Here is a 27080-nt window from a genome sequence, read left to right on the forward strand (position 1 = left end):
TGAGGACCCCTGATCTAGCCCAACCTCTATCCCAGGGGTCTTCAAACTTGGCCCTTTTATGACTTGTGGACCTCAACTCCCAGAATTCCTCAGCCAGGCAGGTGTGCCTGGCTGAGGAATTCTGGGAGTTGAAGTCCACAAGTCATAAAAGGGCCAGGTTTGAAGACCCCCTCTTCTAGTGTTTGTCATCTCTGTGGAAGGATGCGATTGTCGACTAACCGAAACACAAACATGAAAAAAGGGAATAAAAATACATCACACCTTTTCATTATGGGGAGGGGGGAAAGAGAGAGCAATTAAACACGATGAAGAGGGCACAAAATGGTCAGAAAGTGATATAAAACGGAAGTACAATTTGTCCGTTTTTCCTCTGTCTGGAGAAAAATAGGCTGATATTTTCTTTAAAAATTGCAGATACTTTCTATTTTTTTTTTTATAAAAAACCTGATTATGATTTCTTTTTTCCTTTGCTTAAATATTGCTTAGCATGTAATGGTTAATATGGTTCTTTTTTTTTCATGGAAAACTTGAACATCTCTGGAACCACTCTTAAATTTATGCTGTCCTTCTTAAGAACAATTGCCCACTGTTTTGGGCAGGATAAAATTCTGAGTTTTGCTGAATTCTCAGCGCATCCTAAACACGGTGCAAGAGGGAAGCAAGCCATTTTAGATTTCAGCGTCTGCAGAATCAGATTATTTACCCAGGAATACAAAGACAGAAGGAGAAAGGATTAGCAACGTCCTACACAATCTCAACCCGAGGGATTACAAAGATTTGAAAGTCAGCTGCATCCTCACATTTTCTTTGAAAACAAAATCAGGAAAGAAAAAAAAGCGCTCAGAAAAAAAGCAAAGAAAGTTGGTGGATTTCAAGTTCTCTTTTTATTGAAGAAAAGGAAAAAAAAACGAAGAAAAAAAATAGAGATTTTTTTCCCCAAGTGAACTTTACTCACTGTGTGTGTGTGTGTGTGTGTGTGTGTGTGTGTGTGTGTGTGTGTGTTGTCTCAGTTTGTCTCAAAGTCTAAGGCAAATGTTCTATTCAATGTCTCCAGGTTAGTTCGCTGAGGACTTTCTGCTTTGAAGAGTGGATGGGTCAAAAGATGGGGAGGGGTTTTTTTTGTGTCTTTCGAAATGAAAAATAGGAGGGAAAAACCAAACCAAACAAAAAACAACAACAACCCTGAATTCGCAGGAACCATTGGAATAAAAGCCCCCCACGAGTTTCTGGATGACTGACTAACGAGTCGATAGGATGACCTACATTCTTTTTTTTTTGTGTTCATTGATTTCCTTTTATTTATTTTTTATTTTTAAAAAACACCCTCCCTTTTTACCCAGTAAAGCAGGTTTTGTGGTGGTTCTCCAGTTGAATGGATTTTTAACTTAAGAGGAGTTGTTCGTTGTCCAAATGTCACACTCCGCTTACCGATGCTGAAGAGGTCGCCCCAAAAAATAAAATTGGAATAGAAGAAAGGGATTTGAAATCTTCCAGCCCGGACAGTTTGTCCGTCTCCCTTGGTTCTCCTTCTCCACAGATATTCTCCCAATGAGGTCAAGGGAGGGTTGATGGAGAGGTCCAATGGGCAGATGTCTTGTGTGAGATTCTGAGGCTTTCCCACTGGTGACGAGGAGGCATGAAAAGATGATGAGTGTTCTTCTCTTTTTCATTCCTCATGGATTCAGGAGACAAAGTGCTAGTAGATTAGTATCCAATAGTGATCTCTTTGTTGCTTGGTATCCTGTTAACGTTGTTCTTTCTGCTCGTCACTTCTTTTTTTTTTCGTCATTCCTGACATTTGTTATCACCACATGCCTATCCACATCGAAGACCCTCCACTCGTCCTTTGTTTTCCTCTAAGGACATTTGGAAAAAGTTTAATTCTTCTTCTTTTGCCCTCCCCAATTTCCACCCTTCCCTTTGGCCAACCTTTCTTTCTACTTTGTTACTTGGGAAAAGTCAGGTTTCGTTCACTTACTACTACTACTGTGCTCTAAAAAGGAATGGTAATTCCTCCATCTTGGTCTATGGAGGATGTAACCAAGATAATCCTGTATTTTCCTGCAGTTAGATTTCAGCGAGACTCCAGCTGGCTCAGTTCTCTGCCTTTTAATTCCACACCACGGGTTCTCTTTCTTTCTTTCCTTTTCTTTCTTTCTTTCTTTCTTTCTTTCTTTCTTTCTTTCTTTCTTTCTTTCTTTCTTTCTTTTTCTTTCTTTCTTTCTTTCTCTCTCTCTCTCTCTCTCTCTCTTTTTCTTTCTTTCTTTCTTTTTTAAAAAAGTTTCTAACCTGTTTATGTTTTGTTCTTGTTTTGTTTTCCAGTAGGGTGAGGAAAGACACCCAAAGAGTCTTTTTTTTTTCCTTCTTCTTATTCTTTTCTTCTCTCCTTCTCAGACCTCTGTCTGGAGGTCAATAATGTCCTGTCCCACCAGGGGAATTGTTGTGCCTGACTTCTCCCATTCCACAGTTTTGAGTTCTAAGGGAGACTGAATCTCAGTCTCCATCTCCTTTTTGACCCAAGCTGGGGGCGAGTGGACCTTCCGGAGCGTTTCCCAAGGTCTCTTGTTTGGTGTCGGCTGCTTCTCTTGCTAGAAAGGAATCAGAGCATAGAAGGAAAAAGGAAGTGAGATGCCAGAACCAAACAGGGATACAGAATACAGATTAAAAAGAGTCAGAAGGGACCTTGGAGGTCTTCTAGTCCAACCCCCTGCTCAAACGGGAGATCTTACACCATTCCAGACAAAGGGTTGTCTAGGCTATTTTGCAAAACCTCCAGCGATGAAACGCACCCACAACTTCTGGAGGCAAGCTGTTTCGCTGGTTAATTGTTCTCACTGCCAGGAAATTTCTAGGTTGGCTCTCTCCTTGATCAATGTCTATGGAGGATCTCAATCACCCTGGCCATTGCTGCCCCAAAGATTCTTTTCAAAAGCAATTGGACTTTCTTGGGTTTTTTTTTTCTTTCAAAAGAAGCTGAAGAACTGAAGAAGCTTCTTGGATAAGAAGGGAAAAGGTTTCAAGGGAAAAACCAAGAAAGGTCCAGTTGACTATTGAAAAGCACCTTTGGGATTTTCCTGGATAAGTTTCTATCCATTGCTTCTTGTCCTGCCCTCCAGGGCTTTGGAGAATAGGTTGCCCCCCTCTTCTCTAAGTCAGCCCCACAAGTATTGGAAGGAAGCTATCATGTCATCCCTCGTCCTTTTCTTCATTAGACTAGAGGTGCCCAGTTCTTGCAACCATTTCATCATCTGCTTCAGCTTCCAGTCCCCTGATTGTCTTTGCTTCTCTTCTCTGCACTCTTTCTAAGATCTCAGCATTGTTTTCGTATCGTGGTAACCAAAACGGGATGCAGGATTCCAAGTGTGGTCTTATCACTGGAGTATAAAGCAGTACTGGCATTTTACATGATCTTGATACTATCCCTCTGTTAATGGAGCCCAGGACTGCATGGTCTATATTTTATTTTATTTTATTTTATTTTATTTTATTTTACTTTATTCTATTCTATTCTATTCTATTCTATTCTATTCTATTCTATTCTATTTTATTTTATTATTTTATTTTATTATATTATATTTATTTTATTTTATTGTTTTATTTATTTTATTTTATTTATTTTATTTTATTTATTTCATTTTATATTATTTTGTATTTATTTTATTATTTTATTTTATTTTATTATTTTATTTTATTTTATATTTATTTTATTTTATTATTTTTATTTTATTTTATTTTATTATTTTATTTTATTTTTATTTAGTTTTATTTAGTTTTATTTTATTATTATTATTTGTTTCATTTTGTCTTATCTTGTATATTTTGTTTTATTTCTTTTGTTTTTATTTATTTTATTTTTTATTTTGTTTTCTTTTATTTTTTATTTATTTTATTTTGTTTTCTTTTATTTTTCTTATTTATTTTATTTTATTTATTATTTTATTTATTTTTTATTTTTCATTTCATTTCATTTATTATTATTTTATTTTATTTTTATTTATTTTGTTTCATTTATTTTATTCTATTTTATTTATTTTTTATATATTTTATTTAATTTTATTATTTAATTTTACTTTATTTTTATTTTATTTTATTTTATTTTTATGCTGCCCATGTCCCCTATAAAGTGACCCTGGGCAGCTGGTTGGGATCTGGGATTTAGGTCAATTGCAAAACTGAACTGGAAGGTCTTAAGGCTGCCCCTTGCTGCCCTTTTATGAGGAATCGTACTACGAGATGTTCCTCTGTGGAAAAATAAAAGGAAATTGTGGATGTTTTTCCCAGAATGACCTGATATAAAAGAGCAACATTTTAATTGCAAGGGTAAAAAAAACCTGCCGATCCAAGAGAGGATTAGAATAGCTACAATGATGTAAAACAGGGGTCTCCAGACTTGGCCCTTTTATGACTTGTGGACTTCAACTCCCAGAATTCCTCAGCCAGCCTCCATTTTGTTTCTTAGATTTAAGACAGGGGTCTTCAAACTTGGCCCTTTTGTGACTTGTGGACTTCAACTCCCAGATCACGTGAAGTATTAATACCACTCTTCAATACCTTGGTAAGGCCACACTTGGAATACTGCATCCAGTTTTGGTCACCACAATGTAAAAAAGATGTTGAGATTCTAGAAAGAGTACAGAGAAGAGCAACAAAGATGATTAGGGGACTGGAGGCTAAAACATATAAGGCACGGTTGCTAGAATTGGGTATGTCTAGTTTAACGAAGAGAAGGACAAGGGGGGACATGATAGCAGTGTTCCAATATCTCAGGGGCTGCCATAAAGAAGAGGGAATTAAGCTATTCTCCAAAGCACCTGAAGGCAGGACAAGAAGCAATGGGTGGAAACTAATCAAGGAGAGAAGCAACCTAGAACTAAGGAGAAACTTCCTGACAGTTGGAACAATTAATCAGTGGAACAGCTTGCCTCCAGAAGCAGTAAATGCTCCAACACTGGAAGTTTTTAAGAAGAGACTGGACAGCCATTTGTCCGAAATGGTGTAGGGTTTCCTGCCCGAGCAGGGGGTTGGACTAGATGACCTCCAAGGTCCCTTCCAACTTTACTACTATTATTATTATTATAATTCCTCAGCCAGCCTCCATTTTGTTTGTTAGATTTAAGACAGGGGTCTTCAAACTTGGCCCTTTTATGACTTGTGGACTTCAACTCCCAGAATTCCTCAGTCAGTGTGCCTGGCTGAGGAATTCTGGGAGTTGAAGTATACAAGTCATAAAAGGGCCACGTTTGAAGACCCCTGATGTAAAAGGAGAAAATGAAATCTCTCTGGCTTTGTGCTTCCTCTTATTGAGAGAAGCAGACCCAGCCAAGGTAGTACCAGGTTGAGCTTTAGTTTCCCACCTTACAAAATAACAGAATTGGAAGGGACCTTGGAGGTCTTCTAGTCCAACCCCCTGCTCAAGCAGGAGACCCTCTACCATTCCAGACAAATGGGTGTCTAGTCTTTTCCTGAAAACCTCCAGAGATGAAGCATCTACAACTTCTGGAGGCAAGCTGTTCCACTGGTGAATTGTTCTTACTGTTATGGTAGGAAATTTCTCCTTAGTTCTAGGTTGCTTCTCTCCTTGATGAGTTTCCATCCGTTGCTTCTTGTCCTGCCTTCAGGCGCTTTAGAGAAGAGCTTGACTCCCTCTTCTTTGGGGCATCCCCTGAGATATTGGAAGACTGCTATCATGTCCCCCCTTGTCCTTCTCTTCATTAAACTAGACATCCCCAATTCCAGCAACTGTTCCTTATATGTTTTAGCCTCCAGTCCCCTGATCATCTTTGTTGCTCTTCTCTGTACTCTTTCTAGAGTCTCAGCATCTTTTTTTATATCGTGAAGACCAAAATTGGATGCCCTGTTCCAAGTGTGTCCTTACCAAGGCCTGATATAGTTGTACTAACACTCCATATGATCTCGATTCTATCCCTCTGTTAATACAGCGTAGGACTGTGTTGACTTTTTTGGTGGCTACGGCGCCTTGTTCATTCATATGTAGTTGATTGTCCACTAGATCTTTCTCCTTTACAACAGATCTCCCTCACAGTAATGGCTATTAAGCCAGGTACCCCCTATTCTATTCCTGTGCATGTACTGTGTTTTTCTGGGGTTGTTTATGAGATTATTTCAGTTCTTTTGTATTTGAAGTGGGTGATGGAACTAGGAAAAGTTGAAATACATCGGATCGGTCCTGTGGATATGTACACCCAGGTTTGCCCCGGGTTGACTTTGGCGTCTCACAGGAAATTTGACGTGGGGACTCTTATGTGATTCGCCTTGAGTTCTGATAAAAATTATATCTCTCTTAGAGTAGAACACAGGTAGGTCCTGGACACACAATCCCCAACTGAGCCCACAATTTGAGTTGCCAATTTGTTCAGGGAGTGTTGCCCCATTTATGACCTTCCCTGCTACCATCGTTAAGTGAACCATTGCATCGTTAAACGGGTAACACGGCGGTTCAGTGAATCAAGGTCAAAAAAAGTTGATCACATGGACCCCAGGACACCACAACCGTCATAAACATGACCCCGTTGCCAAGCGTCCGAATTTTGATCACGTCACCATGGGGAGGCTGCCGCAACTGCGTGAAAAAAGGTCATAGGTCACGGGTTGTAACTCTGAACGGTCACCAAATGAGCTGTCGAGGACCACCTGTATAATGGCGCAATGAAAGCAACCGGCATGCCACTTGGGATGTTCGGAAAGTCTACCATGTTGGAGGTGGGCAAGGCTAGGAAAGACATTATGGATGATTGGGGTGAAATGCAATCAAAGATCCCTCAAGGTGGAAGGGATGACCACCTAGGGTCTCCCCCGCTATGGGGTACAGAAAGAGGGCAGGAAACATTCCAAGAATGTTAGCTTGTGACTAGGAAGGCCGAATGCTGGTTTCTGGTGATCGGATGTAGCTGGCAACATGCAGCATAAGAAAGTTGGAGAGGAGATGTATCTATGAGGCCCTAGAAGGAGAATTGCAGGCAGTAAGACTTACACTGGCATTAGTTTTATCACTGCCGCTTGAGGAAATGCTCCATCTTTTCATGGCCTAAACATACAAGAGAAAATAGGGTGGGTTTTTTTCCCTTTCCTCTTTCAAACCCACCATACAAGGGTGCCAAAAGAAGGTGGACCTTCCAAGAAACATATTGAAATCAAAGAAACGGGGAAAAAAAAACCATATTAAACATGTTGTACTTAAACAAACCAATATGACCCACGTTCCCAAATTCCGGCCTTTGGCAACAATCTGGAGGGATCTAAGCCACCAATCCAGCACCAGGATTAGGAATATCCTGGGTGGAGATAATTAAATTCAAAGATAACAATGTTGGCTAGATGTGACCATCTTTCTCTGCCTGTTCCTCTAAAGAGATTTTGTTGTTGTTGTCAGTTGCGAAGTCATGTCCGACCCATCGCGACCCCATGGACAATGATCCTCCAGGCCTTCCTGTCCTCTACCTTCTTCTGGAGTCCACTGAAGCTCACGCCTACTGCTTCAGTGACTCCATCCAGCCACCTCATTCTCTGTCGTCCCCTTCTTCTCTTGCCCTCCATCTTTCCCAGCATCAGGCTCTTCTCCAGTGAGTCCTTCCTTCTCATTAGGTGATCAAAGTCCTTGAGGTTCAACTTCAGGATCTGGCCTTCTAAAGAGCAGTCGGGGTTGATCTCCTCTAGGACTGACCGGTTTGATCACCTTGCAGTCCAGGGGACTCGCAGGAGTCTTCTCCAGCTCCAGAGTTCAAAAGCCTCAATTCTTTGGCGCTCAGCCTTTCTTATGGTCCCACTTTCACAGCCATACATTGCAACTGGGAAAACCATGGCCTGGACTATACGCACTTTTGTTGGCAGGGTGATGTCTCTGCTTTTTAGTATGCTGTCTAGATTTGCCATAGCTTTCCTCCCCAGGAGCAAGAGATTAGTATCGGTCAAATAGAAGATTATTCAAAGAAGAACATTTCTGAGAAGGATGATTGGGGTTCTAACATTTAGGGGAGAGGGAAGATCTTAATTTTTATTGCATAATTTTATCTCCTGCTTTCTGGAGCCTCCAGGGCTTCCAGACTTGCGATAAATCTCCAGGGAGACATCGATAGAAAATTTCTCCCATAGATTTTTCTTTTTTTTCAGCGGTGGCACCATCAACACCAAGATTGAATCTTGATCTTCTGAAACTGTTGGCCAATTGCTTCTTCACCTTGGGAGCTGCAGAGAAACTGCCTCCTCAGTTTCATTTCTGAGATCTTAGAGGGTTTTTTAAAACAAAACAAAACAAAACGATTTGCACCCAGGTCTGGTAGAGCTCAGAAACTTCCAAGGATTGGAAAGGCTCACCTTAGTCTCCATGGGTGGAGATTCTTTTTCCTTCTCTGCATTTTGCAGCTTCCGGTTCAGGTCCTGGAACATGTCTTGGTGACGTTTTCTTGTGTGCATGATTTTCTACAACAGGGAACATCCAGATAAGTTGAGGGTTTGGGAGAAGCAAATGAACACTGTCTGTCTGTCTGTCTGTCTGACCTGTCTGTCTAGTGTATAACCAATCAGTCTGTCTGTCCAACCATCTGTCTGTCTATCTGCTTGCCAACCTTCCTTCTCTGTCTGTCTGTCTGTCTCTCTCTCTCTCTATCTATCTATCTTGTCCGCCTGCCTGTCTGCCCTATCTATCTATCTGTCTGTCTGTCTGTCCATCCCTCCTTCCCTCCCTGCATCCATCCATCCATCATCCATCCATCCATCCGTCTGTCCCCCTCCCTCCATTATCTGTCTATCTGTCTGTCTATCTATCTATCTATCTATCTATCTATCTATCTATCTATCTATCTATCTATTATCCATCCACCCACCCACCTATCTATCTATCTATCTATCTATCTATCTATCTATCTATCTAGCTGTTATCTATCTATCTATCTATCTATCTATCTATCTATCTATCTATCTATCTGTTATCCATCCACCCACCCACCCACCCACCCACCCACCCACCCACCCACCCACCCACCCACCCATCTATCTATCTATCTATCTATCTATCTATCTATCTATCTATCTATCTATCTATCTATCTATCTATCTATCTATCTATCTATCTATGTTATCCATCCATCCACCCACCCATCCACCCACTCACCTACCTACTTACCTATCTATCTATCTATCTATCTATCTATCTATCTATCTATCTATCTATCTATCCATCTATCTGTTATCCATCCATCCACCCACCCACTCACCTACCTACCTACCTACCTACCTACCTACCTACCTGCCTGCCTGCCTGCCTGCCTGCCTGCCTGCCTGCCTGCCTGTCTGTCTGTCTGTCTGTCTGTTCTTTCTATCTATCTATGTATCATCTCCAGCCTTTGGTGGTTAAATCACTGCCAAGTATGTAAACTGCCCAGGCTCGAATCCCATAAAGGGTATGGCTAACTGAAGAGAGCAAAATGAGCTCGAAATGGCCATCGTAGTCTCCCAATTTAATTCTTTAACTCTTTGTCAGAAAAAGAAATTTGGATTTGTAAATGTTTCGCAGTTGCGACTTGAGCCTGCTTAACGCCCCTAGTTGGGGGGCTGCAAGGCAAAAGAGATTGTAAAAAGTATAACTGCAGTATAGCAGTTAAAAATGTCAAGGTGTAATCAATCAGATCGGTCTGTCTGAAAAACTTCCTATATATATATATAGTCCCCGACTTTTGAGCACAACCGAGCACAACATTTCTGAGGCTAAGCAAGAACGGCGGTTAAGTGAGTTTTGCTCCATTTTACACCTGCTGCTGTTCTTCAGCAAATCGCTGCCGTCGTTAAGCGAAGCACGGGCTCGTTAAGTGAAATGGCCTTTGCCCGTTGACTTTGCTGGTTGGAAACTGGCCGGGACAGTCACCGGTGATGATCACATGACCACAGGACCCTTCAACCATCCTAAACACAAGGCAGTTGGCCAACTACCTGAATGTTGATTGCTGCAATGGTCGTAAGTGTGAAAACTCATCCTAAGTCCCTATTTTCAGTGCTGTATTTTTCAGCGGTCACTAAACGAATGCTCGTAAGTTGCGTACTGCCTGCATATTTTATTCTAAAGAAACAGAACACCTAAAAGGGCAGGGTATGACCTGGAGATGAAACCACATCTTCAAGGGGAAAAAAAATCACCCAGCCTTAATCGTGGAAGCAGCCCAAATACTCACCTCAAAATCTAGTTCTGCATATCGCGATTTCCGCCTCTGCAAAATCAAAGAAAGAGGAAGACCCATGATTAAGGCTTGAGAAGAGATGAAGTAGTCCAGCCTCCTGCTCAGGCAGGAGACCCTAAACCAGCGGTTCTCAACCTGTGGGTCGGGACCCCATTTGGGGTCGAACGACCATTTCACGGGGGTCGCCAAACAACGCAGTCCGCCATTTTTTCCCCCTTTTCCTTAGCTGTGCTACTCCCTTTTATTCTATTGGCTTTTGAAAGCCAATAGAATAGACTCTCTTGAATAGAGTCTAATTCTATTGGCTTTCAAAGGCCAATAGGAATTGTCCAGGCTGTCTCTGCCCTGCTGAGCCCGCCAAAAGTCCCATTCTGCAAACGGTGCTGCAAGTTGTCTGCAGCGAAGGCGAGCTGTCTGGAAGTTTCCACCCCTCCCTGCTGAGCAACTACTAAAAATGTAAGTAAAAGAGGGCCAGGGGTGGGAGGGGGGGAGGCCGGCAGGCGCAGGGAGGGCTGCTGGCGCAGGTGGGGCCCGGCGGGTGCCTTACCTCCCTTGGGCTGGGCCAGCTGGTGGCCCAGCCGGTGGTCGGCCTGCGCCGTCTCTGCCGCTTGCCAGCTACGCCTCGGCTGACAAGCATGCGTGGCGCTCTCAGGCAGGGAAAGTCCTTGACTTACGACTGGTTGGGTAGTCCTTGACTTACGACCAGTTGGGGGTCGCGGCATTAAAAAGGTTGAGAACCACTGCCCTATACAATTGGAGACCAATGGTTGTCCAGTCTTTTCTTAAAAACCTCCAGTGATGAAGATGGGGGAGTCAAGCTATTGTCCAAAGCAGCAAAAGGCAAGGCAAGAAACAACGGATGGAAACTAATCAAGGAGAGAAGCAACCTAGAACTACGGAGAAATTTCCTGACAGTGAGAACAATTAACCAGTGGAACAACCTGCCTCCAGAAGGGGTGAATGCTCCAACATTGGAAGTTTTTAAGAAGAGACTGGACAGTCATTTGTCCGACATGGAATAGGGTCTCCTGCTTGAGGAGGGGGTTGGACCAGAAGACTCTATTATTCTATGTTCCATGTTCACTTTCTCTACAGAACGTCTCTTGTGAGAGAGATGGAAGGGAGAATGCAATCTAGGCCACTCTGCTCTCCTAAAGCAGGGTGTCCAACTTTGGCAAGTTTGAGACTTGTGGACTTCAACTCCCAAAATTCCCCAGTCTCAAAATGTCTGAAGCAAAAGGGCCCTCAAAACTGGAGAGACTCAACTGACTTCTATCCAGGCTTTCCATACAAAGCATTTCTTCCAATAAGACTGGTCCATGGTTCACCCCCCAGAAACACCCCAGTTCCTGCATCATTGGTCCATCGTGTTCATGAGGTGGTGGGGCTGAGGTTTTGCATCCAGCTGGGACTCACAGAAGGAACATCAAGTGAGATAATATCAGAAAGAAGCACTGGGGCAACGGCACGCGTGCCCACAGAGTGCCACCTCTGGCACCCGTGCCATAGGTTCGCCACCACTGACCTAGGTCAGTGGTGGCGAACCTATGGCACGGGTGCCAGAGGTGGCACTCTTTGGGCACGCGTGCCGTTGCCCCGGTCCTAGGCCTTCAGCTGGGTTTTATAAAACCTTTTCGCTTTAGGCCTCTGCTGTCATGTCCCCCCCCCAAAAAAGGTTCAATCAATCAGTCAATTTCAACTTCTCGCGGGGAAAAAAAAAGATCTTGCAAAGTTGAGATTGATTGATTGAACTTTTTAGTCCCACCCAGTCTGCCGTTACCACCGCAGCCACGTCCACCCAATGGGCCATGCCCACCCAATGGGCCACGCCCACCCAATGGGCCACACCCACCTGGCACCCAACAATGCATAAGTGGGTTTTGGGTTGCAATTTGGGCACTCGATCTCTAAAAGGTTCGCCATCACTGGCGTAGGTCCTCCTTGTCCCTTGAAGGACAATTAGGAGAGATAAGTGAGGAAATTAAGTACATGTAAAATACTTTGGGAGCACGTGCATAGCAAATGATTGTCCTTAATGAAGGACATTAATTAACAACATCATTTTATAGGAGTGTAATCACAGTCCGACACACTCCAAGATTACAGTGCTGGAACTCGTTGGCCAAAAATGCCTGGTCTAAACTTCCTAAAATGTGAGTGGGGGTTGAGCTAGAAAACCCTTCCAATTTTGTTCTTCTGCTATTCAGTTATTCTCTAAAACAGCCATGCTAGCTGGGGAATCAGAAGCAGAATAGAGCTGGAAGGGACCTTGGAGGTCTTCTAGTCCAGTCCCCTGCTCAAGCAGGAGACTTCAGACAATTGGCTGTCCGGTCTTGTCTTAAAAACCTCCAGTGATGGAGCACCCACAACTTCTGAAGGTCAGCCATTCCACTGGTTAATTAATTTGCTTTTAGGAAGTTTCTGTTTAATTCCAGGTTGCTTCTCTCTTGGGTCAGTTTCCAACCATTGTTTCTTGTCCTTCCCTCTGGTGCTTTGGAGGATAACGTGACACCCTCTTCTTTGGGGCAGCCCCTCAAATATTGAAACACTGCTATCACGTCCTCCCTAGTCCTTCTTTTGTCTAGACTAGCCAAACCCAAATCCTGCAACCATTCTTCGTATGATTTAGTCTCCAGGCCTTTAATCATCTTTGTACTGCTTTGTACTTTGTACTCCCTCTTCTTTGTACAGTTCTGGAAGCTGAAGTCCCCAAGTGTTAAAATTGCCAACTTTGGAGACCCTTTGTCCTAATACAAACACTGAAACCTTTGCCAAGTCCTCCACATGGAATCTGAGCTCAAAAATAAGACTGCACGCCACTGTTTTAAGACATCTATCCTGAGTAGCTACAGTAGTGGCCAAAATTGTGGAAACCTTTTTGGAAAAGTGTACAGTAGAAATGCCACCTTGGGTTAAGTTTCCACCCATTTTTCTTCTAATTTCTTTATAACTGTGGCTTTGTTCAGTTAATAATACTATTTTACATCGCTTTCTGGGTGACCAGTCAAATCTTTGCACCATGACTTTAATTTTATTACATTCTGCCAGCTCAAGAACACAAAAAAAACCCCAACCAACTTGACAGCGATCACAATAACACACTGACCAATGTCCTCCTCTCAGCTTCAATACGTGACATCAATAACTGAATCCTACTGTGATCTGATTGGCTCGTTGCCAAAACAAGAGGATACCCAATTGGCTCTCTAAATACTCATGCTCATTGGCTACAATCAGATGAAGGAAAGCTACCTGAGATCAACCTAAGCAAGTTGTGCTTCCTTTTTCTGGTTATTTGGCTATAACTTTTCATAGAATACAGTACAGATAATTGAACAAACTTCATTGCATTACATTCTTGATTAAATTATCTTTCTGTTGATATATAATTTTATGGTATTTATCCCCCCAAAAGTGGTGTTATTAGCCATCAAACCTCAAAAATACACTTTTCGCAAAAGGTTTCCACCATTTGGGCCACTACTATATGCTTTTTTTTAAAAATAAAAATTTAATTAGCAGGGATGGAATTTAGGGCCTTCTGCCACCAAAAAGTATGGAGGCGACCACCAGTTTTCAGCCACTTACTTCGAGGGAGCTCATGGAGAGGGTGTTGACTGCCTCGTTCTTGGTCACGATTCCGGTGTTGCTGCTCTTGCCCGTGTCACACAAGCTGTTGGGCAACTGTGAGTCCGTAGATTTATTGACCAAGGGCGGAGACAAAGGCTGCTGCTGCATCATGGACGAAGCCTGCCCTTCCCTGCAGCTGATCCCTGCAGGCTCTCTCGGTGGGCTCTTGACCACAAAGCCCGGATCTGTGGCCATGCTGAGGTGGATGAGCCTTGTTTGGGGCATCTGGTCAATGTTGATACTGTACTTGGTGTCGTCCTTGGGGGGTGGCGGCGGGGGTGGCGGGGGTGGCGGGGGTGGCGGTTTGGGCCTCAAGGTGGACGTGTTGGTGGGCAGAATGACGTAGCTGGTGTCCCTGGCTTGTTCCTGGGCGCGCGAAAGCTCGGTGTCCAGCTTTTTGAAGATATCTCCATCGCAGATGTAGATGGATTTGGGAGCTTGGCTCTTGTCCTTCTTCAAGGTCAGGGTGTGGTTGTTGAAGTCGTTGAGGTTGAGAGCGCCCAGGTAGTGGGGAGAGCTCTGGAGATGCAACTTGGAGACGTTGGCTGGAAGACTGTTGAAGTTGGAGGATCCCTTCGGGTGGTTGAGCTTCAGCTTCTCCTCATCCTGCAGGGACGGGCGCTTCAGCGTCCCGGTGATGGTCATGGTCCGGCATGTCCCAATGTCTTTGTTGAGCACTAACCAATCAGGAGGAAAGAGACGGGATTTCAGAAGAAACTACGGAAACCATGAGTTGACACAACCACATCTATCTATCTATCTATCTATCTATCTATCTATCTATCTATCTATCTATCTATCTATCTATCTATCTATCTATTAATAAAATTTATATGCCGCCCAATTCCCTAGGGACTCAGGGCGGCGTACAAAATTAAAACAACAAGTATAACAATTAAAAATGAGTACGTTCACACAGCATGTCCCAATCGAATCCTGCCCCCCCCCCCCGGGACATCAACTCCAGGCCTGCCGGAACAGGAGAGTTTTAATAGCTTTCTTGAAGGCCGGCAAGGTGGGAGTAGTTCGAATCTCGGGGGGAAGTTGATTCCACCAGGTCGGAGCCACCACAGAAAAGGCCCTTCCCCGAGGGCCCGCCAGCCGACATTGTCTGGCCGACGGGACCTAAAGGAGGTCCAATCTATGGGACCTCACCGGTCTCTGGGAACTGTGCGGCAGTATGTGGTCCTGTAAGTAACCTGGTCCTAAGCCATGAAGGGCTTTAAAGGTGACAACCAACACCTTGAATTGCATCCGGAGACCCACAGGAAGTCAGTGCAGCTCGCGGAGGATAGATCTACCCCAGTTCCTTCCCCTAAAACACAGGATTCCTCATACAAGCAATCCTCCACATATGCCCACCATTGAGTCTGTTGATAAGTGAGTTTTGCCCCACTTTATGACCTTTCTTGCCACAGCTGTTAAGCGGATCACGGCAGCTGTCAATTTAGGAAGAGGGCTGTTAAGTGAATCGGGCTTCTCCCATTAACTTGGCAAAAGGGGATCATGTCAGCCCCAGGACACGGCAATCGTCATAAATTTGTGTCGGTCGCCAAACGTCTGAATTTTGATCCTGTGACCCTGGGGATGCCGCAACGGCCATTAAGTGTGAAAAACGGTGCTAAGTCCCTTTTTTTAGTATTGTTGTAACTTCAAACAGTCACTAAGCAAAAGGTGGAATGTCAAGGACTCTCTCTGTTTCCTAATTACGTCATTGTCACCCACTGTCCCAAACAAGAATGAACACACTCACCCATGCCCACCCACAGCCTCCCATAACGGGACTGACATTAAATTTGACTTTCCACAATTTATTGTACCAGAACATGCCCCTGCCACCACAAACCTACTCCAAATGGATCTCAGATTCCCTCAACCATCCAGGTAAAATTACAGATGTAAATAAAGTTAAAAATGCCCACACCATAATTCATATATTCTTCAGGGAGACCCGTGCTTGAATCTGTTATTTGATTCCTGATAGGGACACTGTATTTCTGCTGGTATTCACTTGATTCCATTTAAAATAATAATAATAATAATAATAACAACAACAACAACAACAACAACAACAACAACAGAGTTGGAAGGGACCTTGGAGGTCATCTAGTCCAACCCCCTGCTCAGGCAGGAAACCTTATACCATTTCAAACAAATGGCTGTATAGTATAGGTTCTCCTGCTTGAGCAGGGGGCTGGACTAGAAGACCTCCAAGGTCCCTTCCAGCTTCTATTCTGTTCTGTTCTGTTCTATTCATATGAATATAGAATAGAATATAGAATAACTGAGTTGGAAAAGATCTTGGAGGTCATCTACTCCAACCCCCTGCTCAAGCAGGAAACCCTATACCATTTCAGACAAATGGCTGTCCAGTCTCTTCTTAAAAACTTACAGTGTTGGAGCATTCACAACTTTATTTTTGGACAAAGTAGCTGACCAGCAGGTGGTGGGAAACCCCCCCCCCCTTAGATAAACCTGCTTAGTTTTTTTCATTGAAAATATTTGGCTCTTTCAACCATTATTTGGAGAATATATGCACATTCAAAGACTACTTGGAAAGTTTATCAATTTTTAGGATATTAATTAATCATTCAAAATCTAGAAGTATAGACGCCAGTTATTTGAAGCAGAAAGATCCTGCAGAGCTCAAAAACAGAATAGAATAGAATAGAATAGAATAGAATAGAATAGAATAGAATAGAATAGAATAGAATGGCAGAGTTGGAAGGTACTTTGGAGGTCATCTAGTCCAACCCCAAGCTCAGGCAGGAAACCTTATATCATTTCAGACAAGTGGCTGTCCAATTTCTTCTTAAAAACCTCCAGTGATGAATAGAACAGAACAAAACAGAACAGAATAGAGCTGGAAGGGCCCTTGGAGGTCTTCTGATCCAGCCCCCTGCTCAAGCAGGAGAACATATACCATCTCAGACAAGTGATTGTCCAGTCTCTTCTTAAAAAGCTCCAGTGATGGAGCGCCCACAATTTCTGGTGGCAAGCTGTTCCATTGGTTAATTGTCCTCACTGTCAGGAAGTTTCTCCTTAATTCCAGGTTGCTTCTCTCTCTCATCAGTTTCCAACCATTGTTTCTTGTTCTCCCCTCTGGTGCTCTGGTGAACATCCTGACCCTCTCTGCCTTGTGGCAGCCCCCCCCCCAAATACTGGAAGACTGCTATCAGGTCTCCCCTATTTTTTCTTTTCTTTAGACTAGCCAGACCCAAGTCCTGCAGCCGTTCTTTGTATGTTTTAGTCTCCAGGCCTTGGATCATCTTAGTTGCTCTTCTCTGAATTTTTTTTTCCAAACTCTCAACATCTTTTTTGTGATATGGTGACCAAAATTGGCTGCAGTATATTGATATAAAACTAATGGCTGAATGAAGAGAAGGATGAGAGGGGACATGATAGCAGTCTTATTTATTTATTTATTTATGAGACTTATATACCGCTTTAAGTGCAAGCACTCTCTAAGCGGTGTACACCAGTAAGCAATGTATATATATATATATATACTATATATATATATATATATATATTTACATTGCCCCCAACAATCTGGGTCCTCATTTTACCTACCCCGGAAGGATGGAAGGCTGAGTCAACCTTGAGCCGGTGAGATTTGAACCGCTGACCTGCGGAACACAGTCAGCTCAAGTGGCCTGCAGGACCGCACTCTAACTGCTGTGCCACCTCGGCTCAGTCTTCCAATATCTCAGGGGCTGCCCCAAAGAAGAGGGAGTCAAGCTATTCTCCAAAGCCCCTGAAGGCAGGACAAGAAGCAATGGATGGAAACTAATCAAGGAGAGAAGCAACATAGAACTAAGGAGAAACTTCCTGACAGTGAGGACAATTAATCAGTGGAACAACCTGCCTCTAGAAGCGGTGAATGCTCCATCACTGGAGGTTTTTAAGAAGAGACTGGACAGCCATTTGTCTGAAATGGTATAGGATTTCCTGCCTGAGCAAGGGGTTGGACTAGATGACCTCCAAGGTCCCTTCCAACTTTACTACTACTACTACTACTACTACTACTACTACTACTACTACTATTATTATTATTATTATTATTATTATTATTATTATTATTATTATTATTATTATTCAAAAGACACAGTAAAATTCCTCTTGGTTACCTGCTACTCGGAGCCCCCAGGATTTCCCGAATATTTGAATTCCAGCACAATTTGAGTGCCAAGTAGACAAAAGGGATTAAGAGAAGGGAGGGAGGCTAGAAACACTTAAAGGGCATGCATGGATAAGAGAGATAAATTGAAAGAAGACCAAACGCCATCCAACAGGCGAAGGAAACCAATTTCATGCCTCGCTTTTTAAATCTATATCACGATTTGTATGCAACAAATCGCACAGCCGTTTGCTGGCAGGAAGGAACTTGAGATTGTTGGGGTTTTTTAACCACTTTCTGGGCAAGTGAGAGGCTATCTGAAGGCAAACGAGGATTTGCCATCCCTCGTTGTGCAGACCACAATGAAAAATGAAGAGCGAAAGAGGCAAGAAAAACCAGGAAGGGATAAAATGCAGGAGCAGAAAGATAAAATCCAAGACTTGAAGTGATCCTGGTTTGAGAAAATGGATTTTTGGAAGGCTGGACCAAGTTGGTGGTGGGCTTGATTTTTATTTTATTTTTGTTCTGGAAAGGACAGCGAAGAGGATTTTAAAGAGCAATTGATTCCAAGTAGTCCTCAACTTACAATAGTTCATTTAGTGACCGTTCAAAGTTACCGAGGCACTGAAAAAATGTGACTTATGATCGGTTTGTCACACCACCATTGTAGCATCTCCATGGTCAAAATTCGGACACTTAGCAATTGACTCCTATTTATGATGGTGGGGAAAGCAGATCCACTTAACAACCGTGGCACTAGCTTAATTCTGGGACTTGAACTCCCAGAATTCCTGAGCCAGCATGGGGAACTATGGGCCTTTTCTGTCCTGTGGATCTCAACTCCCAGAATTCCTGAGCTAGCATGGGGAACCATGGGCCTTTTATGACTTGTGGACTTCAACTCCCAAAATTCCTGAGCCAGCATGTGGAACCATGGGCCTTTCATGACTTGTGGACTTCAAGTCCCAGAATTCCTGAGCCAGCATGGGGAACCATGGGCCTTTCATGACTTGTGGACTTCAACTCCCAGAATTCCTGAGCCAGTATGGGGAACCATGGGCCTTTTATGTCTTGTGGACTTCCAGAATTCCTGAGCCAGCATGGGGAACCATGGGCCTTTCATGACTTGTGGACTTCAAGTCCCAGAATTCCTGAGCCAGCATGGGGAACCATGGGCCTTTCATGACTTGTGGACTTCAACTCCCAAAATTCCTGAGCCAGCATGGGGAACCATGGGCCTTTTCTGACCTGTGGACTTCAACTCCCAGAATTCCTGACCCAGCATGGGGAACCTTGGCTCTTTTCTGACCTGTGGACTTCAACTCCTAGAATTCCTGAGCCAGTATGGGGGAACCATGGCTGGTTCAGGAATTCTGGGAGTTGAAGCCCACAAGTCATAAAAGAGCCATGGTTCCCCACTCCTCCACCTTCACCCTTGCTTTAAAGAAAGGAAGACTGGATAAGGAAGGGGTTGGTTTTCATCAGCTGACAGGCAACAATTAAGGTCTGAAGCAAGGAAAGGTAAATGTCAGCAGATCTAGAGGTTTCAGGGAGCATCATTGGGTCAAGCATGAGAAGGAAGATGGTGGAGATGACCATCCGCACATTTTGTCAGGCAAGGAGGGAGGGAAGGATGAAAAAATAAGGAGAACATAGCAGCTTTCCACAGATCAGAGGCAAGATCTACCTTGGATTCTAGGAGATCACCAAAATATGACTTTGTGGGATGCTACCAAGGAGTAACTTGAAGGGAATCTGTTTTGGGGTGGAGAGACTTCACTGTATGAGTTAGAGCTAGGGTTAAGGATTTTGTGACCTTCTAGGAAAATATGTAGCAGCTGAGGTCGGAGCAGAAGACACAAAGGTCCAAGCTAGATGTCCTGCAGTCAACCTTGGCTATTCTTTTGCAAGTCTCCCCTTTCATGAAGTAGGAAATCTTTTAGATATCTTTCAACAACATTATCCAAATTTCTTTATTGCTGCAAATGATGGTTGAAACCATGGTGGTCCTCATTCCAAAGGCAAGTGGACTTCCTTATTTTTTTTTCTTTGAAAACGTTTTGCTTCTCCAAGAAGCTTCTTCAGGTCTGAACTGAAGAAGCTTCTTGGAGGAGAAGCAAAATGTTTTAAAATTTAAAATAAAATACCCAAGAAACTCTAGTTGCCATTTGGAAAAGCACTATGGGGACAACCATGACCTGGATGAATTGAGAATCTCCATAGTCAAGGTGGTCCTCATTGACTAGGGGAATGGGAAAGGTCCTCATCTCCTGGTCATTGGCTTGTTGAGTGATTATAAGTGAACCATGGTTGAGTTGTACTCTATGCTGCACCACAAAATCAAGCTTATACACATTTTGCCAAGGGAGGTGCTGGCTGGACAGGCGAGATAAACGCAAGCGTGGTTTTAACAAGAGAGAAAAATTCTAGATACGGTAGCAAAGGGAAGAATTTGTTAGATTATTTTTTTTCCTGATAATACTTACAGGCATCTAAATTTCATTTCAGTTGCAAAACATATCCGGAAGGGGGTACCCAACATGTTCCATAACACAAATCACAACACAGCAATTACTGAGTCTGTCATTTCGACTCCTATAACTGTGTGGTTTATCACAAACAGATAGTCAAGAGTACAGAAAGAAAAATTGCAACCAGCCTGCCTTCCATTGAGGACCTGTATATTTTCAACTGCTCCCCTCAAGATGGCGCTAGAGGGCATCAATTGCCAAGGAAACTAGACCCAGGGACAATTTTTTTTCCTTCACGCCCTCACTCTGCTGAAGATCTAGTTCTCTTAGTCCTGCCTAACGTCTCTATATACATTAACCCATTTAGTGTATTATTCCTGTGGTATTATTTTTTCTTCTTATTATCTTCTGTACTCCTCCTCACATTGGTATTATTGTGATAATGATTAGCATTATTCTGTTGCGTCTACATGAAGAGCTTCTGCACTAGAGATAAATTCCTTGTGGTGTCTAACCCCACTTGGCCAAATAAAGCATTCCATTCCATTCAGTCCACTTCCTTACAACTGCTCATAGAGTGAGATATTAATGGAAAAGTCATATTAAGACATTAAGATGGTTACCTCTACTTGGTCTAATCCAGGGGTAGGCAACTTTGGCCCTTTTATGACTCGTGGACTTCAACTCCCAGAATTCCTGAGCCAGCCATGCTGAGGGGAAAGGGAGAGGTTTCCAAGCTGAGCCATGGGCTCAGGAATTCTGGGATTTGAAGTCCACGAGTCATAAAAGAGCCAAGGTTGCCTACCCCTGTCCTAATCCTCCTGCTCTAAGCAGTGAACCTCCTAGACCAGGAGTAGGCAACCTATGCTCTTTTATGACTCGTGGACTTCAACTCCCAGAATTCCTGAACCAGCCATGCTGAGGGGAAAGAGAGAGGTTTCCAAGCTGAGCCATGCCAGCTCAGGAATTCTGGGAGTTGAAGTCCACGAGTCATGAAGGGGCCATAGTTCCCCCATGCTGGCTCAGGAATTCTGGGAGTTGGAAGTCCACGAGTCATAAAAGAGCCAAGGTGGCCTACCCCTGGTCTAATCCAAGCTCATGTCAAGCTTTGTGCCTCTTTGGTAAAGCTTTTCAAAGAAAAGCCCAATAAAATTCACGGTGGGCTTTAGCTGTCTCAGAGACCAGTTTTCTGCAACCTTGGGCGCTTACACATTCCCAAATGGAAAGATTTGAATTATGTCATTGTTAAGTTGAGGGAGCTCCAACAGAATAGCAGAGCTGGAAGGGATAGAAAAGAATAGAGCTGGAAGGGACCTTGGTGGTCTTCTAGTTCAACCCCCTACTCAAGCAGGAGACCCTAAACCATTTCATATAAATGATTGTGCAACCTCTTCTTAAAAACTTCAAGTGTTGGAGCATTTACAACTTCTGGAGGCAGGTAGTTCCCCTGGTTAATTGTTCTCATTGTCAGGAAGTTTCTCCTTAGTTCTAGGTTGCTTCTCTCTTTGGTTAGTTTCCATCCATTGTTTCTTGTCCTGCCTTCAGGTGCTTTGGAGAATAGGTTGACCCCCTTCTACTTTGTGGTAGCCTCTGAGATAATAAAAGACTGCTAGTATGTCACCCCTAATCCTTCTTTTCGTTAGACTAAACATACCCAATTCCTGCAACTGTTCTTCATAGCTCCAGTCATCTCTTTAGAGGAAAAACCTAATTGAAATTTGATTATCTGAATAAAGCTAAAGAAGGTCAGACCTGCTTAGACTTTTAGTGGGAGAAGCTTCCAGGATTTGACTGGTTACTTAAAAGAAAAATCAAGAAGAGGAAAGTAGAAAAACACTCCCTCAAGAAAAGCGCATGACTGATTACATGTCATCATACAAGGTGAGCTGGACTCAACTTTGGAAGACCTTCCTAATCTTAGTGGAAAGACAAGAAAACAGAATAACAGAGTTGGAAAGGACCTTGGAGGCATCTAGTCCAACCCCCTGCTCAAGCAGGAAACCCTATACCGTTTCAGAGAAATGGTTGTCCAGTCTCTTTTTCAAAACCTCCAGTGTTGGACCATTCACAACGTCTGGAGGCAAGTCGTTCCACAGATTAATTGGAAATTTCTCCTTAGTTCTAGGTTGGTGAGCTTCCATCCATTGCTTCTCGTCCCGCCTTTCAGGTGCTTTGGGGAATAGGTTGACCCCCTTTTCTTTGTGGCAGCCCCTTAGATATTGGAACACTGCTATCCTGTCACCCCTGGTCCTTCTTTTCACTCGATTAGAAAAGACAGGAAGAGAAGCTTCAGGAAGCAGGAGAACCTCAAAGATCTCCAGGAAATCGGATCAATAAGGGGCAGGTCAGGGCTACAGATTCAAAAGCAATACAATTTCACACAATCAGGAAGCGAGGGAGAAGGGTGAATTAAAACAACAACAACAAACAAATTCAATCCCCAAACCAGGTTCATGGTTGATGTCTCACCTGTGATGTGCTCACCTGATCTACAAGCCATGTCCACGTCTTTCTCGAAATCCGTCTGGAAGACAGAGAAAGCAGAGGGAAGACGTGATCAGCAACAGGGAAGGGAGAAAGAAGACTGAAAAGGACAAGATTTGGACATTCCAGCTTTTCAACCCAACTTGAAACCCAAAGGGCAACTGGTCATCTGGGACATTGGTTTGGAGGTGAGATGTCAAATATCGATCAAACCGGTCGGTCCTAGAGGAGATCAACCCTGACTGCTCTTTAGAAGACCAGATCCTGAAGTTGAAACTCAAGTCCTTTGGCCACCTAATGAGAAGGAAGGACTCACTGGAGAAGAGCCTGATGCTGGGAAATATGGAGGGCAGTAGAAGAAGGGGACGACAGAGAATGAGATGGCTAGATGGAGTCCCTGAAGGTGGGAGCTTCAATGGACTCCAGAAGATGGCAGAGGACAGGAAGGCCTGGAGGAACGTTGTCCATGGGGTCACGATGGGTCGGACACGACTTCGCAACTAACAACATGCAATAAAGGAGAATATTTGTAGCTCAGGTTTGAAGGGGAGGGGGTCCTTGGTGCTCTCTGAGCTTGGTGGTTTTCTGGCAGGAAGTTTCAATATCCAACTCGGTAGCATCATCAATGCCAGACTAGCAACATCTTCTTGCACTGATGATGTTACCTAATTGGGTAATGAAATGTCTGCCAAAAACAACCAACCTCAAACAGCACCAAGGACCCTACAATCCTCTTCCTCCTCCTCCCACTTCCCCCTCCTTTTCCTCCCCCTCCTTCTTTCTACTCCACAAAACCCTTCTAGCACTGATGATGTCACCTAGTTGGGTAATGAAATGTCCGCAAGAAAGCAAGCAAGCTCAGAGAGCACTAAGTACCCTATAGTCCTCCTCCTCTTCCTCCTCCTCCCCCTCCTCTCCACAAACCCCGCTCCTTTCTAGCACTGATGATGTTACCTAGTTGGGTACTGAAATGTCTGCAAGCAAAAAACCAAGCTCAGAGAGCACCAAGGACCCCACAGTTCTCCTCCTCCTCCTCCTCCTCCTCCTCTCCACAAACCCCGCTCCCTTCTAGTACTGATGTTGTTACCTAGTTTGGGTAATAAAACATCTGCAAGGAAAAAAAAAACAAACTCCTCTTTTCATCTTACTAAACAAAGTTGAGGCCTAGAAGCTTAAGACTTGTCCTTGGAGAAACGGCTTCCTACCACGTTGATTCTCCTGGAAAATGGGGAGACGGGATCTCATGCGGTAAACGCACTTCCCAAACAGGGTTTAAATGTTATGAAAAGCTGTGCTTTACAAAAGCAGGCAAGGCAAGAGAGGAAAGAAGCAAAGCTACCGTCTAACTGGGCTTGTCAAATATTTTCAGTCAAAGTGGGGGGGGGTGTCAATGGGCTCAACGTTATAGGAGATCCAAACAAATTTGAATTCCACTCGTGGGAAGAATCCAGAGAAATAAGTATTTTGGGAAATATTGAAAAGGCAGAATATATTTCCCCAAAGGAATAATGGAGAAGATCTTTAAAAAAGGCAGAAACGTCTCCACACACACCCAGCCAGACAACTCAGCAGAAACCAGCTTTTAGAAATGCAGATGTAATAATCCATTCAGGAAGGCTGGAGCCTTCCAGCTAGAAGCTGAAGAGATTAGGAAGACAAAGACCCTTAAAATCTACATACTCTACCCAAACTCTAAGACAGGACATAATAGGATTAACCCACAGATGCCAAAGGGGCACACTCAGACTCAGGTCAAAGTACATAACACAGGAAATACAAAGCCTCAAACAGGAACAGGACACAACTCCAAACAAAAGCCCAAGAGGGTACAAAACCCTCTCTCTGCTACATGTGTTCGCTCTTTTTTCTTCCAGAGTCACATTGCTGTCTGGTTCTGCTCTTCAATACACTGCAACCTTCTTTCTAAAGTGGTCTCCATTTTGTTTAGTCCCAGCTTGGACTGGACCCTGATGACGATTTTTCATTCAACACACTGATGTAGTCTTTCTTCAAGCAACTATCTTCCAGATACATCGGACTATAACTCCCAACACCCTGAAAAATTAGCATGGCCAGTGACCAGGTGCTATCCAACAGTTCTGGAGAACATAGCTTGAAGAAAGCACTTGAGGAACATAGGCACTAATAAAAAGGAGCAGAAAGCTTTCATTCATCCTATGTTTGGAAATTGGGGTGAACTGGGACATACATTAATCAATGAACATTATAGGTATCCAAGAAATCTGCAACCTCCAGATGCAATAATATCTGAGTACCAATTCAGATGATTCTTTAAAAAAGATTACATACATTTATGATAATGAAAGCTGTCATGTAGACCTGGGGACCAGCAATGAATGAGCAAGATCACCTTCCTGTCTTGTTTTGAGAATTTCCTGAAAATGGCTACTTGCCAGGGTGCGACAGCATAATCCTGGCCTAGCATGAATTTGTGGCCTGATGAAGCACCTTACGTTCTAATAGTCTTGACTTGCTTTAAGTCTTTTGATGGGTCTGTGTAATGGTAATAAAACCTAATCAAATACATTTGATGATGATGATCAACCAGACAAGCTAAAAGGACGGGATGTTTCCCAATAAAGAATATGGAACAATAGAGTTGGAAGGAACTTTGGAGGTCTTCTAGTCCAACACAAATGGGTGTCCAATCTCTTCTTAAAAACCTCCAGTGATGAAGCATCCACAGCTTCTGGAGGCAAGTCCTTCCACTGATTAATTGTTCTCAGTGTCAGGAAATTGAATATCTCCTTAATAAATTTCCATCCATTTCTTCTTGTCTTGCCCTCAGGTGCTTTGGCGAATAGGTGGTCCCTCTTCTTTGTGGAAGCTCCTCAAATATTGGAAGACTATTATCATGATGGTGATGGTGATGATGATGGTGATGATAATGATGATGATCATGATGGTGGTGGTGGTGATGATAGTGATGATGATGATAATGATGATGGGCATGATGATGATGATCGTAATGATGATGATGATGATGATGATGATAATGGTGGTGATGGTGACGATGATGATGGTGATGATGATAATGATGGTGGTGGTGATGGTGATGATGATGATGATGATGGTGGTGATGATGATGATGGTGATGATGATGGTGATGGTGGTGGTGGTGATGATGATGACGATGTTCTCCATTCAGTTGTGTCCAACTCTTGGTGATTCTATGGGCCAGATCTCTCCACTTCACCCCTCGTCCTTCTCTTTGTTAGACTAGATATGCCCAGTTACCGCAACTCTTTTTCCTGTTTTAACCTCCAAACATTCCCAGCCTGTATGCGCCATCTTGGTATGTGCCATCTTGGTTCACCAGAGCCATGAAAGCTACATCTCTCCTCTCCTTCAAGGCATTTTTTTCCCACTTACCATAAGCTGGGCATGTCCATTTTGGAACGATCCTCCAGAATCTCCGTTGGCTTCTTCCTGACGATCCACCACTCGGCATTTAATAGCATCTTGCACCTAGGGGGAAAAAAAAGTTGTCGCATTAGGCGGAATCAATTTCAAGTCTTGCGCTGCGTGAAATATGGGCTAGGTTGCTAATGAGCTTTGGCTTTCGGGCAATTGCACAGCCATTAAAAGCCGCCATTAACGAAGCTGTAAGGAAAACTTCATAATCGCGGCTGAGATTAGTTAAGCAGCAGGACTGTCGGCTAAAATGGAAGGGAGCTTCCCCTTTGCTGAAAGTCTGCTTTGACGCATGCCGTACATTTTGTCTTTTTCCTCTTTTTCTCGATCACCATTGTCATCATGAACATCAACACCATAAGGAATTAACATTTTTTTTAAAAAAGGCAAATAAAATAGTTTTATTTATTATTAGATTTTTAAAAAGACGTCTGAAGGCCATCAACTTGGAATTTTCCAAGAATGGTTTACAATAGAATAGTTTACACAAGAAGGCTGTGTTTCTATGTATGCATCTGTGAAATTTATAAATATATATTTACTGTTTATCTACTGTATCTCTCTCTCATCTATCTATCTATCTATCTATCTATCTATCTATCTATCTATCTATTATCTATCTATCTACCTACCTACCTACCATCTATCTTTCCATCTCTCTTTCTTTCTTTCTTTCTTTCTCTCTCTTTCTCTTTCTTTCTTTCTTTCTTTTTTCTTTCTTTCTTCTATCTACTTATCCTATGCTTCTATCTA

General features: G+C 43.2%; 1 protein-coding gene across 10 annotated transcripts in view; it reads right to left on the bottom strand.

Annotated features, from left to right (window-relative positions):
• Positions 1-1002: 1002 nt before the first annotated feature.
• ADGRB1 (adhesion G protein-coupled receptor B1) overlaps positions 1003-27080 on the bottom strand; it is a 281838-nt gene continuing 255760 nt past the window's right edge. For 5 of the 10 annotated variants that reach the window (XM_039357090.1, XM_039357092.1, XM_039357084.1 and 2 more), the window contains 7 exons: positions 26286-26381; positions 22878-22932; positions 13776-14494; positions 10182-10217; positions 8332-8436; positions 6992-7045; positions 1003-2588 (listed from right to left, as the gene is read on the bottom strand). In XM_039357090.1, the coding sequence (XP_039213024.1) occupies positions 2391-2588; positions 6992-7045; positions 8332-8436; positions 10182-10217; positions 13776-14494; positions 22878-22932; positions 26286-26381 (1263 nt within the window). In that variant the 3' untranslated portion in view covers positions 1003-2390. The remainder of the gene's footprint in view (positions 2589-6991; positions 7046-8331; positions 8437-10181; positions 10218-13775; positions 14495-22877; positions 22933-26285; positions 26382-27080) is intronic. The other 5 variants (XM_039357089.1, XM_039357085.1, XM_039357093.1 and 2 more) reach the window with 3 other exon arrangements.

The sequence above is a fragment of the Crotalus tigris genome, unplaced genomic scaffold, assembly GCF_016545835.1.
Source record: "Crotalus tigris isolate CLP2741 ecotype Arizona unplaced genomic scaffold, ASM1654583v1 scf7180000018864.669028, whole genome shotgun sequence".
Taxonomy (NCBI): Eukaryota; Metazoa; Chordata; class Lepidosauria; order Squamata; family Viperidae; genus Crotalus; species Crotalus tigris.